General features: G+C 39.4%; 1 protein-coding gene across 5 annotated transcripts in view; it reads left to right on the top strand.

Annotated features, from left to right (window-relative positions):
• Window positions 1-17185, top strand: part of GRAMD4 (GRAM domain containing 4) — a 116150-nt gene that overhangs the window by 76202 nt on the left and 22763 nt on the right. For all 5 annotated transcript variants that reach the window (XM_042469575.1, XM_042469572.1, XM_042469573.1 and 2 more), the window contains 4 exons: window positions 7589-7650; window positions 12119-12251; window positions 13380-13405; window positions 16398-16489. In XM_042469575.1, the coding sequence (XP_042325509.1) occupies window positions 7589-7650; window positions 12119-12251; window positions 13380-13405; window positions 16398-16489 (313 nt within the window). The remainder of the gene's footprint in view (window positions 1-7588; window positions 7651-12118; window positions 12252-13379; window positions 13406-16397; window positions 16490-17185) is intronic.

The raw sequence follows: 17185 nt of genomic DNA, 5'->3' as shown, positions 1-17185 counted from the left end.
TTTTATGAAGTGTCTGGTTTTTTTGTTTTTGTTTTGTTTGTTTCGTTGTATGACATAGGTTGACATGTCATGTACAAGTATTTTATTATTCCCATTTGTTATGTCCCATATTCATGGAAGGTGAAATATTTATCTAAATGTGTACTACATTAGGGGAACTACTAGTTCCTCTGCTGATTGATCATGTGACCAAAAAGATGCACCACAAATATATGTGGTCTGCCCTCAGATACAGTTAGATGAGATGTTTGCAGTGGTCTTGGGGGATTTTTATGGGTTGTTACATTTGTTTGTTCTGCCTAGATCCTGGTCACTGTGAAGGGATAGGGAAACATCTCAGCCTGTCAAGACAATCACTTTCAGATATCCTTGACTTAATTGTAGATCTGTGTCAGCTCAGATATTCTGGAGAGCTGCAGATAATATAATAGCTCAGTTGGTGCCTAGAGTGCAAATGGTAAAAGAACTTGTGGGGAATACAGCCAAACAGGAAAAAGAGGCCTTTATATTCTGTGGTGGTGGCTGGAGCAAAGAGACTTTGGCTGGGGCAAAGGGACAAAGACGCCTGCAGTGGCATCTGGTGGAGACAATGTCAGCAGTGTGTCTGGGTGGATATGCTTTGAGTTTTAAACTAAATTTTGAAGGAGTTGTCCAAAGTGCTGAACCAGTGAGGTGCACACTAAGGATCAGCACCTGAGGTAGCTGCTTTAAAGTTCAGCCTTAAACCTAATGTGAATTCATTGCCCTATTGATATGGAAGCCACCAAGCACTGCTCCTCTCTTGATGGATAAAGAGCCTTTTGTATAAAGTTGAAGAGAACCAGCTAATAAAGAGCCTTGAAACCATTGTTGTGACCAGTTTGCATTGTATTTTGCAGATACAATTGCTTATATTTATTCCAGCATGAATGCTATGGTTCTACCACAGTTAGAGATTAATGCAGCAGGATCCCATCTGCTCATATCCTTTTGGATACTCTTGTGTTTGTTCAATGGAAGGATGTGGACAAGCTGTTGTGAGGCCCACCACCACTTTTATTTGCTCCTCATGGCGTGAGATGTTTGCCAGGACAGGACCCTACAATATGAGTCTAGGTTATTCCCACCCACCCTTTGCTCACTCACTGCTGTTTCTGCTATATATTGTCTCTGCTCTATGTATAAGGGCATCTCAGGATTCCCCTTTTCGGTTCTTAAAAAATGTTGATGACCATATTTTTGGGAAGAGGAAGTGAAAAAATCCTGGCTGGAGACTTCCTGCTCCAGTTGCCATAGACAGAGGGATGGTTGCTTCAATGGTTTTATTTTTAAGGCATATTTCAGCTCCTCTTTGTTCCACACTGTTACCTCACCTGATAACTCATATTTTGCCAGAGTTCTGCTCTCCAGCTATTTAAATGCTGAAATATCTTTGTAATTGTAAATGGTATCCAAGGGTATGAATAAATAGTGGGGTATCAACTGATCACTGCTTTATTTTGATAGCATTGAGCTGGAGGTGATAAGTGTGGCAGGTTAGGGGATGCAGAGTCGATGTGGTGTAGTGGATTGAGCGTTTGACTCTGGAGACCAGGGTTTGAACCCCAGTTTGACCATTTAAATCCACTGGGTGAGCTGGGGCAAGTCATACTCTCTCAGTCTCAAAGGAAACTTGCTGCTGAAAAAACTTGCCAAGAAAACCCAGTGATAGGGTCGCTGTAAGTTGGAAATTATTTGTAGCCACATAACAACAAAAAATTAGCCCTCCAGGGGTGTTAGATGTCTGCACCCCTTATGGCACCTGCTCTGCAAAAAATAAAAATAATCATCATCAATTTTTTGGCACCCAAATGCTCCCCAAAAGTCCTTTGGGGAACATGGAGGCATGTTTTTGGGCCTCCCTAGAGCATTCATGTTTATACAAATGCCCTAGAGGACATTTTAAGGAAAAAAATGTGTGTGTGTGTTTGTTTGTTTTGCAAAAATTCATTTTGATTGGACACCCCTGGGGTGTCCAGAGGGGCTCCAGACATGGTAAGCATGCTTCCATAACCTCAAGAGATTTTTTTTAAAAATTATTTATTTATTTATTTATTTTGCATTTCTTAGCAGAATATTTTTTTTCTGAATTTTTCTTTTTGCAAAACATACTTTTTGATCCTTGGCCAGACCACAAGACTAGCCCTAGGGGGCAGCATGTCACCCATGGGCCTGACCTTGCCTACTTCATATTAGAGCAGTGATTCCCAAAGTGGGTAGTATGCCCTCCCCCAGATGGTGGAAACATCTGGGGGGCAGTGAGGGGGAAAAAGAGGGTAGTAAGGGGTCTTTCAGTCAAAGTACTGGTGTGCAAGAAAGACAAGGAAGGGTAGCAGTGGCCTTAAGGACCATGATGGGGATGAGGGTAGCATGAAACTTCTTTTTAGGATCCCTTTAAACCACCACACAGCCGAGCTGATTGCTTCGTGTGGTGGTGTCTCCTGCTCATCACCTCCCCACACAAGATTACTCCCATTGCTAAATCTTTCACTAATAGTGGTAGTTAGGAACTTCTCACATGGCTTGGGTGCAGGTCATTGTAACTGTGGCTTGGAGTGGTGCCATTTTGGGACAGACTGGCTCCTGAAGCAGAATCCCTGGATTCCTCCAGCACACCACTCCTGAAACTGGAGGCTGCTGTCTTCTATCTATACTAACAACAGCCTTCTGCTTTGGGAGTTAAGAGGAGGAGGAGTCCCTGAATTCCTCCTGCACCCCACTCCTGAAGCTGGAGGTTCTTGCGTCAATGGCAGACAGTAGCTTTCCTGTCAGACCCATGTGCATGGTTCTGTCATGATGATATGGTGATATGATGATACAATGATATAACGGTGTGATAGCCTGATGAATTATTGGGAGGATGGATATGGGGAATATAAAAGGATATTATATAATATTATATAATATTGTATTTTATCAAGTGGATACTCTAGACATGGGGAAAACGGCGAGGCAAATGGGTACAGGGTGAAAATTTATAGTTGTATGATCCTACCTTTCTTGCAAGAGGATTTGATTTGAAAAGGAGGGGTACTTCCCTTCCTGTCTTAAGGGTGAGTGAATGATAAACACGGGAGGGAAAAAAGGGGACATGAAAGGTTGCTTTGATCGGGATCAAAGGTTGGGCACCAACAGCCAGAAAGGGGGGGGGGGGCTGGATAGTTTGAATTCTAATACTATGATAGAGGAAAGAGACTGTCAGTTTCAGCAAATACACTCTACTGAGAACTTCTGTTCTAATGTCTGAAATAAACATCTTTTGTTTTCTGTCACAATAAGATGTCTTTCTATCCATTGGAAACTTGAGTTCGCTGGTCTTGACACATTCTCACATCACTGGCTTCCTGATTGTCTTGCCTGCTTCTCCCTCTTTCATGGATGAGGCCGGGCCATACCAGGAGGATGGAGGAAATCAGAAAGTCCTGCCCTGTCTCCTCCTCTTCTCCCAGAGGGGATTTGAAGCTCAGTGGTCAGAGAAAGGAGAGCCCTCATTTGCCTCACTTTCTGGCAACACCTTCTCTTCCACAGAGCTGCTTGTGTCTTAAAAGGTATGCTAATGCTACACCCCGTTTCCTCCAAAGGCAGTTGTTTAGGGAGCAACAGTGGCATGGCTAGGTTGGTGGTCATGATGTCACCCCACTTATGGTGTCACCTGATGTGGCCTGCACCCACCCTGCCCCCTTGTGACAACTCTGCTGTAAAACCAGCATAGGCGAGAGGCTTCTCAATCACTGCTAAGCCAACTACTTGGTTGCTGCTCCCAGGGTGTCCGGGTGGAATAGGAAGCAGTGGCTGAGATTGGTTATTTTGAATGTGCAGTAGAACAGTAGACCTAATATCAAGAAATATGTGTTTGGCGTTGGCCGCTAGGGTTGTCATCCAAGAGGAAAGTGGGCAGTAGCCCAAGACAGTTTGGGGGCCACTATATTAGAGTGTAGTATTAGAGCAGAGATAGTATTAGACTTGGAGAGAAACAATGTGGTGTAGAAAGGCAGTTTGGTGCAGTGGTTTGAGTGTTGGCTATGACTCTGGAGACTAGGGTTTGAATCCCCACTTGGCCCTTGGAACCCATTGGGTGATCTTGGACAAATTATGTTGCCCCAGAGGAGAGCAATGGAAAACCTCTCTGAATAAATCTTGCCAAGAAAACCCTGTGATAGGTTTATCTTATGGTTTCCATAATTTGGAAATGACATGCAGACAAACAACACGTTAAAGAGATACAGCTTCTTAGATGCTTAATGGCAGGGCATACCACTCTTGAAGGTAGCAGTCTCATATTACATCTTTCAATCTTAACAGTACTGGTTGCTGCTTTTTTTTTTTTTTTTTTTTACTTGTACGTGCTATGTTTGGGTATTTGAAAGGAGCTGAGAGTAGGAGTAATTTTGAAGTAAGTTTAAGAAAGTGACTCACCGTGCAACAAGCATAACCCTGCCTGCAAACTGTGTTAGAACCTTGTAGTGCCCTTTCAAGGTGTCTAAGTAAATAACAAGTGCATCTCATGTCAGGTTTTCTTTTCATTTTGTGCATCATGGTTACAAATTGCAAAAATAAAGAGGTTTGCAAATTCCTTGGCACAGACTTTTGGGTGCTGCTCTGGGTTGGAGTTGAATGGTAAGTATGTAAACCTGTACTTTGCTGCTGTGAAAATTATATGCCATTAGCCATTGATGGCCAGCTCCAAATGACTTTTCATGCTATTCTAATTGCAGTGTGACTAATCAGGAATAACCTGAAGCTGTCGTTACCACCATGCTTGATAAAAACAGCATTTTATCAATTAAAGAAAATTAAGACATTACACAGATGCAATGTAATTAATCTCTTTTACAATGCAGGCAACATGCATGGTTTGTAACATTCAGCTATGTTCAGTGTTGTGTTCAAAGGTGTTTTCTTGTCAAAGGTCTTGCTCCTACAGTAGGCCCAAGGCTATATCATTAACAGATGGATCAATCAGTATCTTCCTCTGGTGTGTCCCAAATTAAAGATTCTGCTTCCTTATTTGGTTTTAGGGAAGGCAGACCTCATTGACAGTGCTGTGTTCCTCACAGATAGTTACTGCAAGGAATGTTGTTATCAGCATGCTTGATACTTGACAAAGCTGGAGAGCTTAATGTCACAGATAAAATACACAAAGAGCAGCATACAATTATACCTCAACTGTAGAGGTTGGAACAAACAAACAACCCCCCAAACATCTCAGATTAGGGGCTCTGGTATGGAAAGGCATAGACTGGGGCCTCTTTTCCTTCCCAGCTGCAAGAGATTGGATGGTGTTTCACTCTTGTATTTTGAAAGGCTGTTGAAACCTAGACCCTTTTTCATGCTGAAATACACATTGAGTTAAGACAGCTTCTTGCTGGTTAAAAAACAAACGTGTATATTTATATTGCTCTGTTTTCTTCTAGACAGGGCCAGATCAACTTTAATCAAACTATAGTAAGTCATTTGCCAGAAGCACTGACCACCTTGCTCTCTATCTCTTGCAATGTCACTTCTGGCCTTTTTGAATGCCTGGGTGGAAAAATGGTGCCAGTGGTGGCTCTTTGGCACTTCCTCTCAAAAGAGCACAGAGAGAGTGGAGCAAGTCGAAGCTTCTTTTATGTACTCCGAGGATGGACCAAGCTCTTATCTTTCATCACTTTACTCAGAGAAGGGGATGGCCCTTTTTTATATATGTTAGAGTTAAGGTACACTACTTACCTTACTGACTTTGATAAGAGTTAGTACTGGCCCTTTTTGACATGTGTGCCTTTTCTGCCCTGCCCACACCTAGTTGCCTCCCTCCACATCACACCACCACCACTATTTACTGTAATTCTCTCCTCATCCATCTACCCTTTAGTGTGATCACAAAAAGTTATGCCTGCTGGAATTTTGTAAATTGTTTGGCATTGTATATTTTTTAAACTTCCATGAAAATATAACTAAGAAGTGTGTGTGTGTGTCCGTATGTCAACACTCAGAGATGGTTTTGCCAGTTTCTTCCTCTGAAATATAACCTACAGCATCTGGTATTTATTGGCATTTTTCATCTAAATACTAATCAGGGCTAACCCAACTTAGCTTCCAAGTGCCTTCAGGGTTGTCCAGGTGTTTGTGGATTTCACTTGCTTCCCTGTGCATTCTGACCTGATAGTTGTTGGCATGATCCAGAATTTCAATGTTTCAAACAGCATTTTTTGCCCTGGATGGTTTATAATGTGTTCTGCTATTGCTGATTTTTTTGGCTAACCCAGTCTGCAGTGTCTCTCATGTTCCTTAATTCGCGTTTGAACACTGCGTTTGGTGGTCCCTATGTAGATTTGTTCGCAGCTACATGGTATGCCGTAAACTCCTTCGGCTGTGAGAGGGTCTCTCCTGTCCTTTGCTGAGTGCAGCATTTGCTGGAATTTCTTGGTCGGTTTGTAAACTGTTTGGAGGTTGTGTTTCCTCACTAGTGAAAGCTATCCTAACCCTAGTGTTGAAGAGTGTGTAGCCTGTACATAGAATCATATAATCATGTAATGGTAAGTTGGTGCCATTTTGCCTCACAGTGTCCTGGGCAAGGCTGGCATCTAGAAGGTGTTTTGATTTGAGAATTTTTATCCTGGAGTCTACAATAAAACATATCTAACCTGTTCTTCATAGGTGCAAGTGAAAATGCAGGGATTTTTTTTCTTTCTTCCCTGAAATTGTCCACTGGCCTTACTGAGTAAGGCTTATTTGCAGCTTGACTACAGCAAAACCCTTTACATGGAATTTACTACCATAAGTGAAAATGCAAAACTGCCCATCAGTTTTATCTCTTTCCTGTCTATCCTTTGCCCCATGAGAAGAGCACTCTTTTTCATCTCACCTGGCTGCCTGTCAGATTTCTTCCCAATGTGAATCCCTTCTCCTCTCTTGAAGCAGAGGCGAACGAAAAGAAGAGCAATCAAAACTGGTTGCTGTTCATTCTTGTACTCCCCAGATAGTCAATTCTGAACAATTTTGTATTCACATATCATGCAAGGTTGTCCTTAGTGATTGTTTGGGGAATAAAAGAGGATGACAGAAACATGCCTCAGCTCTATAGACCAGGGGTTTGACAAACAAAATATTTGCTTTACAGCCTTAAGAAGCCTGTGAATGTCCTCGGATTTCTTCCCAGGCTGCCTAAAAGCTATCATTACCTGGGGCTAAATGTTAGTGGGGAAAACAATGCCTCGTGCAGTTTTGGCTATATAAAAAAATAGTGCCTAGTGCAATTTTGGCAGTTAAAGTGCAATTAAACTACTTTGTGTACTGTGAAATATCTCCATGCTGAACAATAGTTTGGGGGAAAAGGCAGTAGAAATTAACTTTATAGAAATAAAGTTAACAACAATAGCAGCAGCAGTAAACCAAGATTTTTTTTAGCTCATGTGTCATGGAAAATGTCTGTTTTGATGGGGGATACAAAAAAGTACTATCAAGCCTTTCTCTTCTATCATGCTAATTAAAATACATCTTCACTCATATGGAATGTACATGCTGATTTTGTTTTTGTTTGAGGGTTGTACTGTTCTTAATTGCTGTTTCTTTCTTTCTGGGTTTTCTTTAGACCGGAAGAACCACCTCCTACTCAGCAGCCCCCAAAAGCACCGACACAAGTCAATGGAACAGGTACTTTTGACTCCTTACTAATATTCTTAGTAACTTCATCCAAATCTTCTCCACAAGGAAAGTACGGAAGAAAGCAAATTTAAAAGAATGGGGGGGGGCGAGATGGTGTCTGATCATTAATGAGATGGAGTAGACAGAAATATTTAATGTAATTTGTGTGGTTTTTTTCTGTTAACAAATCCTGATAAGTAGGAGGTATGCATCCAAATTCCAAGCTGGAAGACAGGAAGCATGGAAGTCTATGACCTTAAAAAAAATTAAAATAAATGGGAAAATGAAGAATTTCAAATTTTAAATTGGATTTTTATTTACATTCATTTTTGAAAAATGGTGTATGCTTGCTTTCTTTTTAAAATTACTTATGTTAATGGTAAATAATGGGGATATAAGCTCTCCTTAGCAAGCATAGCTATTACTTTTTCACCTCATGAAAGTAAACTGGCAGATAGGTTGCTTGACATCTGACCTTACTTCAATCTGTCAATCAAGGACGTGTTATTTTGTTTGTGTGGCCAAGATAGAGGCTTAGCCATTCTTTGTGGGCCTATATTCTCATAATTAACCTCACACACTATCTTGAGTGCTAGTTAGAAAGTCCCTATATGGAAATATTTTGAAGGCATCTTCTCAACCTGGCATCTACTAGATATGCTGGACTAAAGCTTCCAGATGACAGTGGTTGTAGCAGTGCGTTTTATTCCTCTTGCACCAGAATGAGGCATTTTCGCTGCCCAGACTTCTGTTTTGTTGCAAAATTGATATAAAACTAGATCTATAATGTAGGCAGTTTGTGGCATTGTCACCTGAAGAATTTGTACACAGTGCACCCAAGTTTTAGCCATTTCCCATATGCAGTTTTCTTTTTGTTTTTAAGTCTGGTTAAAAAAAGGAAGTGAAATAAGTACTCTTTTTTAGTTTTAAATTTGTGAAGTTTAGTGTTTAGTTTGCTCTAACATTTACAAAATACTTGAAATGTCAGTGGGAAATCTGACTTAATCCTATGATTTATGTCTTAGTCAGTACATCCTGCTAGTAAGGCCTTCCCTCAAAAAGCCAGCAAAAAATAATTTTGCGAGGAAATTGCCTTCTCCATCAGAGATTGCTTGAGGCAAGGCATTACATTTCTATTTAAATGTTCTTGTCAGACTTCCTTATGCCACCCAATCCTGGATATTGGCTGTCCCTACATTTTAAAAAAGGTGTCCAGTCAGTAGATTCTAGATGGAGGAGGAGATGGTACTCATCAGCTTAGAAGGAATTGTTGGTTAGAATAGGAGTCCATCAACATTAAACAGTTATAGCAGGTTGATAACACTTTAACTAACCTGACTCCATCTCATGGAATCTTGTGATTTGTAGTTTGGGTCTTCTAGAGATTGTTGGTGCTGTAGTTTAGGAGAAGTGAAGTGGAATGAACAGTCTAGCCGACAGCCCTAAGTATCTTATCAAACTATAGATCTAAGGCTCCATAGGTTAGAGCCACGGCAGTTACAGTGGAATCAAAGTGCATTGTGTAGTGTTATATATCTTCCTGTAAAATAGGAGGATGAAGACACCCTTATAAGGCCCACATACTACTGCTGAGGTTTACAATCTGCCATTGTGTAAATTGATGGATTAGTTATTACTAGAAACCAAGGTAGTGGGAAAATATTTATGGAAGTATTACATCTGACTCAGGCTACTCCCACTTCAGAAATAATGCAGTTTGACACCACTTTAACTATCATGGTTTATTCTGTGGAATTATGGGATCTGTAGTTTGTTGTGACACCACAGCACTCTGATAGAGAAGGCTAAATATATCACAAAACTACGAATCCCAGAATTCCATAGCATTGAGCTATGCCAGTTAAAATGGTGTCAAACTAAGCCAATTCTGAAGTGTAGATGCAGCCTCAGTGCACATTCGACCCACTGTTTAGAATTTATAACTGTGTGAATTTCTCTCCCATTACATCTGGTTCCTTTTAGCTCCCTCCCATTCCATATGAGCTATAGTTAAAGTATGTTTAAATCCTGTATTATGTTATTTTTGTAGGAACTTCACTTTCTTTCCATCTGGTGCACTCCCTCCCCCCATTTTTCAAAGCTTTGATCTATCTAGACGCTGCTTTTCTGTAAACATTAGTTACATAAGCATTGAGAAATAACATGTTTCCATCACTTTTGGAGTACAGACATTTTTATTCTCTTCCCTAAAATAAAATTTGAAATAATAATAATAACAACAACAACAACAGTCCAAAACATTTTGGTATAATGATGGTGAAATCTTCTTTGGTTTACAGTTTTATGTACAGATTTCCCATGAAGTCTGAACTGATCAGTCACACTTTTCAGTTGAATCACAAATCAAAATCCAAAGATGTTACTTGAAGTGGGTGTGCAAGCTGTGACTTGTGCTAACTGGCATGAAATCTGAATTGGCAAATAGTAGCTAAGGCTATAGCTTTGCCTTTGGATGCTGATGCAGCACAGAGATGGAATAAAATTCTGACGCAAAGGCTAAAAGGACAAAAGAAAGCATAGAAGGGAATCTTAAACCATTGTACTTTGAGGTTTTAAAGGCTGTAAGAAACCATGTCTCTGCATAACTCCATTCCTGGATTGGGGGTCCATATTGCAAGTACGTATCTCTGTCTTACCTGGATTCAGTTTGAGTTTGTTTTCCCTCATCCGGTCCATTACCGACCTAAGACAGGCTTTCAGAGGAGAGATGCCATCCTCAGTCGCTGCATCAGCCTGAGACATAGAGAAGTATATTTGTGTGTCATTGGCGTACTGATACACTCCGCCCCGTGTCTCCGGATCATTTCTCCCAGCGGCTTCATGTAAATGTTAAATAGTATGGGAGACAGAATGGTGCCCCGAGGGATGTCAAATTTTAGCTCTCTTTTAGAAGAGCAGCAGTATCCCAGCATCACCATCTGGAATCTACCTGAGAGGTAGGAACGGAACCACAGCAAAGCACTGCCCCCAATTCCCAATTCTCCCAGGCGTTCCAGAAGGATACCGTGGTCAATGGTATTGAAGGCTGCTGAGAGGCCCAAGAGCACCAGCAGGGTCACACTTCCCCTGTCGGCGCCCAGACGTAGATCATCGAATAAGGTGACCATGACAGTCTCAACTCCTTGTCCCGCCCTAAAGCCGGTTTGAAAAGGATGCAGCTGGCACACCAGCTAAAGCAGAGCAAAGGCACTCCTGGTCACAGCAGCTATCTGGCCTTTTAGGAACAGCACTGAGTCCAAGTCTTTGCAAGGCTAAATATTTCACAGAACTACAAATCCCAGAATTCCATAGTATTGAGCCATGGCAGTTAAAGCAGTGTCAAACTGTATTATTTCTTCCGTAGACCTAAATCTACTTTAGTTAGGCTTAAGGCTGTGTTGGAGGTATTCTGGTGGTATCCCACTTTGCATTCCCACTTTTCAAAAATCACGTGAAAGCCAAGACATTGATCAGTTTAATGGAGAGTCGTTCCATTTATACCAGTGTTTGAGGCCATGGGAGAGTCAAGCCATGATATCTGGAAAGATACCAGGATCTAAAGCTGGTAGAACACTCTTTTATCTATTACTGGGCATTTACTGGTTATGATACTGATGCCTCATTAAAAATTACTCATCACATAGTAGAATTGATTTCCTAGTGAAACTCTTATTTTATTCAGATTAGTAGATAAACAAATAATATGTGTTAATGTATTTAGGTATGGGTAGAATGTCTCCCTGTGAGAGATCCTGTGCCCAGGACCACTTTCCCATAAAAATGCTGTTGTCTCTACAGTAAAGAAAACAGTCACCTGAAACATTGGAGACTTACCACGTTCCTCATTTCAGCTGCAGAACAGAAATTGCGAGATGTTGGAAAACTAGGAATGTACAGATAATTAACTGATGGAAGAATATGGGACATATGGTTGCTAGAGAAGCTGTCACACACTTCCAGTCTTTGTAATGGACAAAAAAAATAAAAAATAAAAAAATTGATTGGTGCATTTTTATTGATTACAACAACAATACACAAAATCTAAAACCTCAACCCCAGCAAACCACTTTCAGGAGGGAAATTCTGGATACTGCTCCTTCACATTCTGGAGAATGAAATATTAACCTCATCCTCAGACACTGATCTTATCCCAGACTGTAATATATTGCAGTGAAGTTCTTTTCATTGACTCCCAAGACCTGTTGATTCTTATGCTACCTGTCTTTCTTTCTGATTTCTTGTTATCATCATTACTGTTATTTCTCTCTTTATGTCATGAATGCATCCTGATTAATAATAATACATTATTTTTTTTTAAAAAAAAAGAATGCTGTTGTGTCTGGGTGTGGTACCCCTGTAACTAAAGTTAAGTTTCTGTGTGAAAGGTTCTGCCTGTACTGTAGAGTTATTGCTTGCACATGCAGTTTTAAACTGACACTTGAAAGTAACGAAAATGTAATGCATTTTTTGTCACTAGATAAACGCAGCCACATGGTGTGTTCAAGAGTTCAGAAGTGGGTGTATGACAAATTTGGGGAATATATTGAAGACTTCAGATTTCAGCCAGAAGAGAACACAGTTGAAACAGAAGAACCACTTAGTGCTAGAAGGTAAATCTTACTGGATGACCTGTTTTATTAATATTATCTAAATTAAATACTCTTATCTAAACTAAATAAAAATATTATTGTTACTTGCTTATATTGATCACAGCATCTAAGGTATTGTTAAAAGCTTCTGTGTTTCTCCTTAATGCCATCTTCTCTGGATAAAATAATTGAGAAATGTCTGGAATGAGAGGAAACAATACAGTTTTGCAATTATATAGTAGTTCCCACCCTTTGGTTCTCCATTTACTTTGGCCTTTAGCTCCCAGAAGCCTCAGTCAGTTTGACTAACAGTATGAGAGCTAAAGTCCAAAACAAATGGAAGGTTGGGAAATACTGTAGTAGTACAAAGAATAAAAAAGCCAGCTGCAGTTTATTTAATATACATGCTGATCACTCTTCTTTCTGTTTGTACTTTTATTTTTTTGACAATATGCAGCATCTCAGTTAACTCTGTATAGGGGTGTAGCCTTGAAATTAGTTTTATATCATAACTTTATTTGATATTTGAGCAGAAATGCTGGTATCTATAATAATAGAGTGCCCCTCTGGGAGGTGTGCCACCATTATTTCTCATCTTTAAACTGCTCTTAAGGAACTGAATGTTTTAGTTAGGTGGTAATTTATGCTAGCCCATGTCATATTTTCCATATTATGGTTTTTACTATTACTGGTATTTTTTATTTTTTCATTGTTATTGGAATTGTTGCTTTGGGGTCACCATAAATTGGAAACGAGGCACACAACAACAACAGCAACAAACTGCTGGGTGATCTTGGGCAAGTCACACTCTCTCAGCCTCCAAGAATGGCCATGGCACACCCCCCTCTGATGAAACATACTAAGAAAACCCTGTGATAGGATTGCTTTATGGTCACCAAAAGTCAGAAACAACTTGAAGGTGCATACACTAACAATAATCACTATTTAATTTGCATTTTTATATTACAGTTCCAAGTTCTTATTTTGTAAACTGTTTTGAGAAGCTTTTAAAAAGATTTAAGTGTAGCATAAAGTTTTCTCAACAAATGCCATTTTAGAATTAGGTCTGTGTCAGATATGTCAGTAGTTAATAGAAATGTATTCATCTTTCGAAGAAGCATATTACATTTTCAACCATTTATTTTCCAGGCTTACAGAAAACATGAGAAGATTAAGTAAGTGCCTAACATTATATTCATGTAATACAAATAGCTTTTATAGAGTTTATACCATATATGCATGTGTGACGTTGAAGTTGATGTTGCAACAATAGAATTGGTGCGATTTTGTTATCTCTCACAATCATGCATGCAAAGAATGTAGAAAGAGTCTACTTGGTAAATTAAAAATAATTTAAATCTCCAATATTATAGAAATGTAACATAAAAAGCATATAATGACAATATGTCAAACAATAACTATCAAACAATACGTGTGTGTGTGTGTATATATATAAATGAACAATTAATCTGGTGCCTCAAATATGCATTTCTGCACTTACTGCTGTGTATTTTCAATAGCATTAGAAGCTTGAAGTCATTTTAATGTATTCATTTGAATACATTATCCTAGCTTATAAGTCACCATCAAGCAACATTTTTATGGTTTGAAAGACATGCATAACCAAGCAACAAACCAAGCAAGAGTAAAACATAGACATGTGAGAGGAAGAGGGAAAGAGAGATGAAGCAGAAGAAGGTGAAACATTTCACTTGATAAAAGATGGTTTGTAGGTGGGTTTGAGAGTTCTAAACAAGGCATAGCCTCCAGGAAGCTGGCCTTAGGAAAAGAGTCTGAAGATGCAAATTAGCTCTGAAACTACTTGAAAAATATACAGACAACACTGGAAAAAGATGTAGTTGGTACTGTTTCTGTTTTCCTCACTTCTGCTATACTATGCAAAATAGGGACTGGCAGATCTTCCAGGTGGTGAGATTTCACTTCTTGGACTCATGCCTATCACTCAAGCTGTGACCTTTGGCTCTTCCTATGGTACAATGTCTGGAGAAACAGAGGAACAATGAGTATGTTGTTCACAGCCCTTGGATCTTCCTGACTCTGTGTAACATGCAAACCAGGTCTCTGTTTAACCACAAACGTTGCCAACCAGAATTGTTTGCTTTATTCAAAGTATTAAAGTAATGTGTCTTAACCTGTCAAGCCAAGGAAAACATGTAGAAAAAATAAATCTACTCTTTTGTTGTTTAAACAAAAACCTCTAAAATGTATTGACACTTTGGGGAAACTGATTTTAATTGCAGCTTTTAAAATAAAGTAAATCTTGATGGTGGCATAAGCATCACAAATGCTGCTATAAAACAAAGCCTGTGTAAAACAACCCCTTAATTGGACATTTACACAATAAATTTTCAATGAAGTGACCTTTGAAATGGGATTGTCTGTGAAAATTGATGTTCCTGCTCCTCCTTTTTATGAATAATATCTTGTGGATGTATTTCAGTCTGAGTGTGCATTTACACAGTAGAAATAATGCAGCCTGACACCGCTTTTACAGCCATGGCTCCATCCTATGGAATCCTGAGATTTGTAGTTTCGTGAGGCACCAGCACTTTTTGGCAAATAAGACTAAAGACTTACAAAACTACCAATCCCAGAATTCCATAGGATGGAGTGACATCACTTAAACTGGTGTCAAACTGCATTATTTCTAAAGTGGAGATGCACCCTGCTCAGCAATGACAGAACATGTCTAGGTATAAAGCAGAAAATACTGTATAGGCCATCAAATTCTCATACTTTTTAAAAGAGTTTAGAAATCTTACATTTTAGACAAGAACTGCCAAAAACACTCAGCCAGCATGGCTACAGGGTTCTGGAAGTGCAGCTCAAGAAAATAAAATTTCCAGTCCTTAGCAGGTGAGCTAGAATGGGTCCAGTTATGTTTATTTTCCCCCAGCATAAATACTCTCCAGAAGTTGTTGTTTTACATTAATCTAAAATTGCTTAAGCCCTACACTGAGGCATCTTGCACCATAAGAACAGCAAGCATGCAGGCTTTTCCTTAGTTCCCACTCATTCCATATGTTCTTGGGTGTGGGTTGAACTATTGAGGCTGTGATTCCCAGCCCCATCCATCTCTTGAAATGCATCAGTCTCTTCTCATGTGCCATGTTGAACTGTGTCAATTTCTCCTGTACTAAGGCTAGATTCATCTGAAGATGTGATTTAAAGAAAGTTGACAGCAAATCTTCATCGATTAAAAATTGCAACATGGCGATTTCCATGTATGAAATTGATCAAGGCATCAGATCTTTTTTGGGTTAAATATGTATAAAAATATGTTTTCGGATTACAGTCTGACCCCCGTATCTGCAGGATCAGTAACCGTAGTTTCACTTCCCTGTATCTGGAAAAAAGAACCCTCTAGGCAGCTAGCTGGACATTGTCCAGTGCAATTCTGTGGTGAATGGAAATAGAGCATTCACCATTATCCACGGTTTTCAATATCAGACTGCATTGTTGTTGTTGTTGTTGTTGTTGTTGTTGTTGTTACAGTGGACCCTTGTTATACGCTGGGGTTTGATTCCAAGACCCCCTGTGGATAACAAAATCCGTGTATGCTCAAGTCCCATTAAATATAATGACATAGCAAAATGGTGTTCCTTATAAAAAATGGAAAATCAAGGTTTGATATTTGAAATTTATACTTTTTTGAACATTTTCAAACCATGTATGCTTGAATCCATGTAAAAGAAAATCCGTGTACAGTATAAGAAGGGCCGACTGTATTATTATTATGGTAAAAATGGTTCTGATGCATCACTTGTGAACATAGGGATGTTGACATGGGTCTAAAACACACTACAGGAATAATCCAGTTTGAGACCATTTTAACTGCCCTGTCTCAATGCTAGAGAAACCTGGGAATTGTCATTTATTGTGGCACCAGAGTTCTCTGACAGAGAAAGCTAAATGTTCCACAAAACTGCAATTTCCAGAATTCCCTAGTATTGAGCCAGGGCAGTTAAAGTGGTCTCAAACTGGATTATTTCTGCAATGTGTTTTGGACCAAATTTCAATGTCATGTCTTGGCCTGGGAGTGGGTGGGTTTTTCCTTTTCAATTTAAATGTTGTGGTATTTTATCCTTGAAATCATTGATATGTAACGTACTTAAATACAGTGTATTTGTTTTCCTTTCTGCCTAGAGAGAGGTGCCAAACCTGTTACAAATTTTGTGAAGAATCTTTCTGCCTTATCAGACTGGTTTTCTGTCTACACTTCTGCTATTGCCTTTATTGTAAGTTGTTTTTCTTCCATCATCTGAAGTAACCACAGTATGATTTTTACACAAATATATTGTGAATTCCTGGCACACTGTGAAAAAAATTACTAGTCCCCCAGATCAGGTTTAAAGATTTAAAATCAGAGAAGCACAGCTTTAAATCTCAAATTAAGATGTGGATCAGCTTCTTGACAGGGGTACAGCTTGTGTCTGCAGAATTGTATACAGGCTGTCTTGCCACATTCTTGTTCTTTAGATACTAACAGTGTACTGGAAAGTATGGATGATTCCCTAACCAGCAAAGAGAAAAGACACCCTTTTCTGGTTTTTAGAAAAGGTTCATGTTTGGGAGAGAGTTTTAAGAATGGCTGTTTCCTATACATTCTCATTTTCTGTTGTTAGGGAGATTTATTTTCCTTGAGGGAGAGCATTAAGACCTGCAATCCAACATGCAATTTAAATCATATGATCCAGGAAAACCTGAATGACATTATTCTTCTCTAGAATTCTTTAGCTAGGTAAATGCTCATATTTCTCTTTCAAGGAGAGAGAAAGTTTTGTTTCTGTTTTAAGCAAAAAGACTGCAAAAATGTTTGCAGGATGTGATGGGAAACAGTAAAACGGTGATTCTGTGGCTTCCTCAGAGTTGAGCTTGTGGCTACTGAGGCTGGAAGAGTCAAGAAAGTTTCCCCTCAGTTCAAAATGTGTCTG

This window comes from Sceloporus undulatus, chromosome 5 (assembly GCF_019175285.1).
Source record: "Sceloporus undulatus isolate JIND9_A2432 ecotype Alabama chromosome 5, SceUnd_v1.1, whole genome shotgun sequence".
Classification (NCBI taxonomy): domain Eukaryota; kingdom Metazoa; phylum Chordata; class Lepidosauria; order Squamata; family Phrynosomatidae; genus Sceloporus; species Sceloporus undulatus.
The sequence above is the reverse complement of the archived record's forward strand: the minus strand, read 5'-3'. Positions and strand labels throughout refer to the sequence as shown.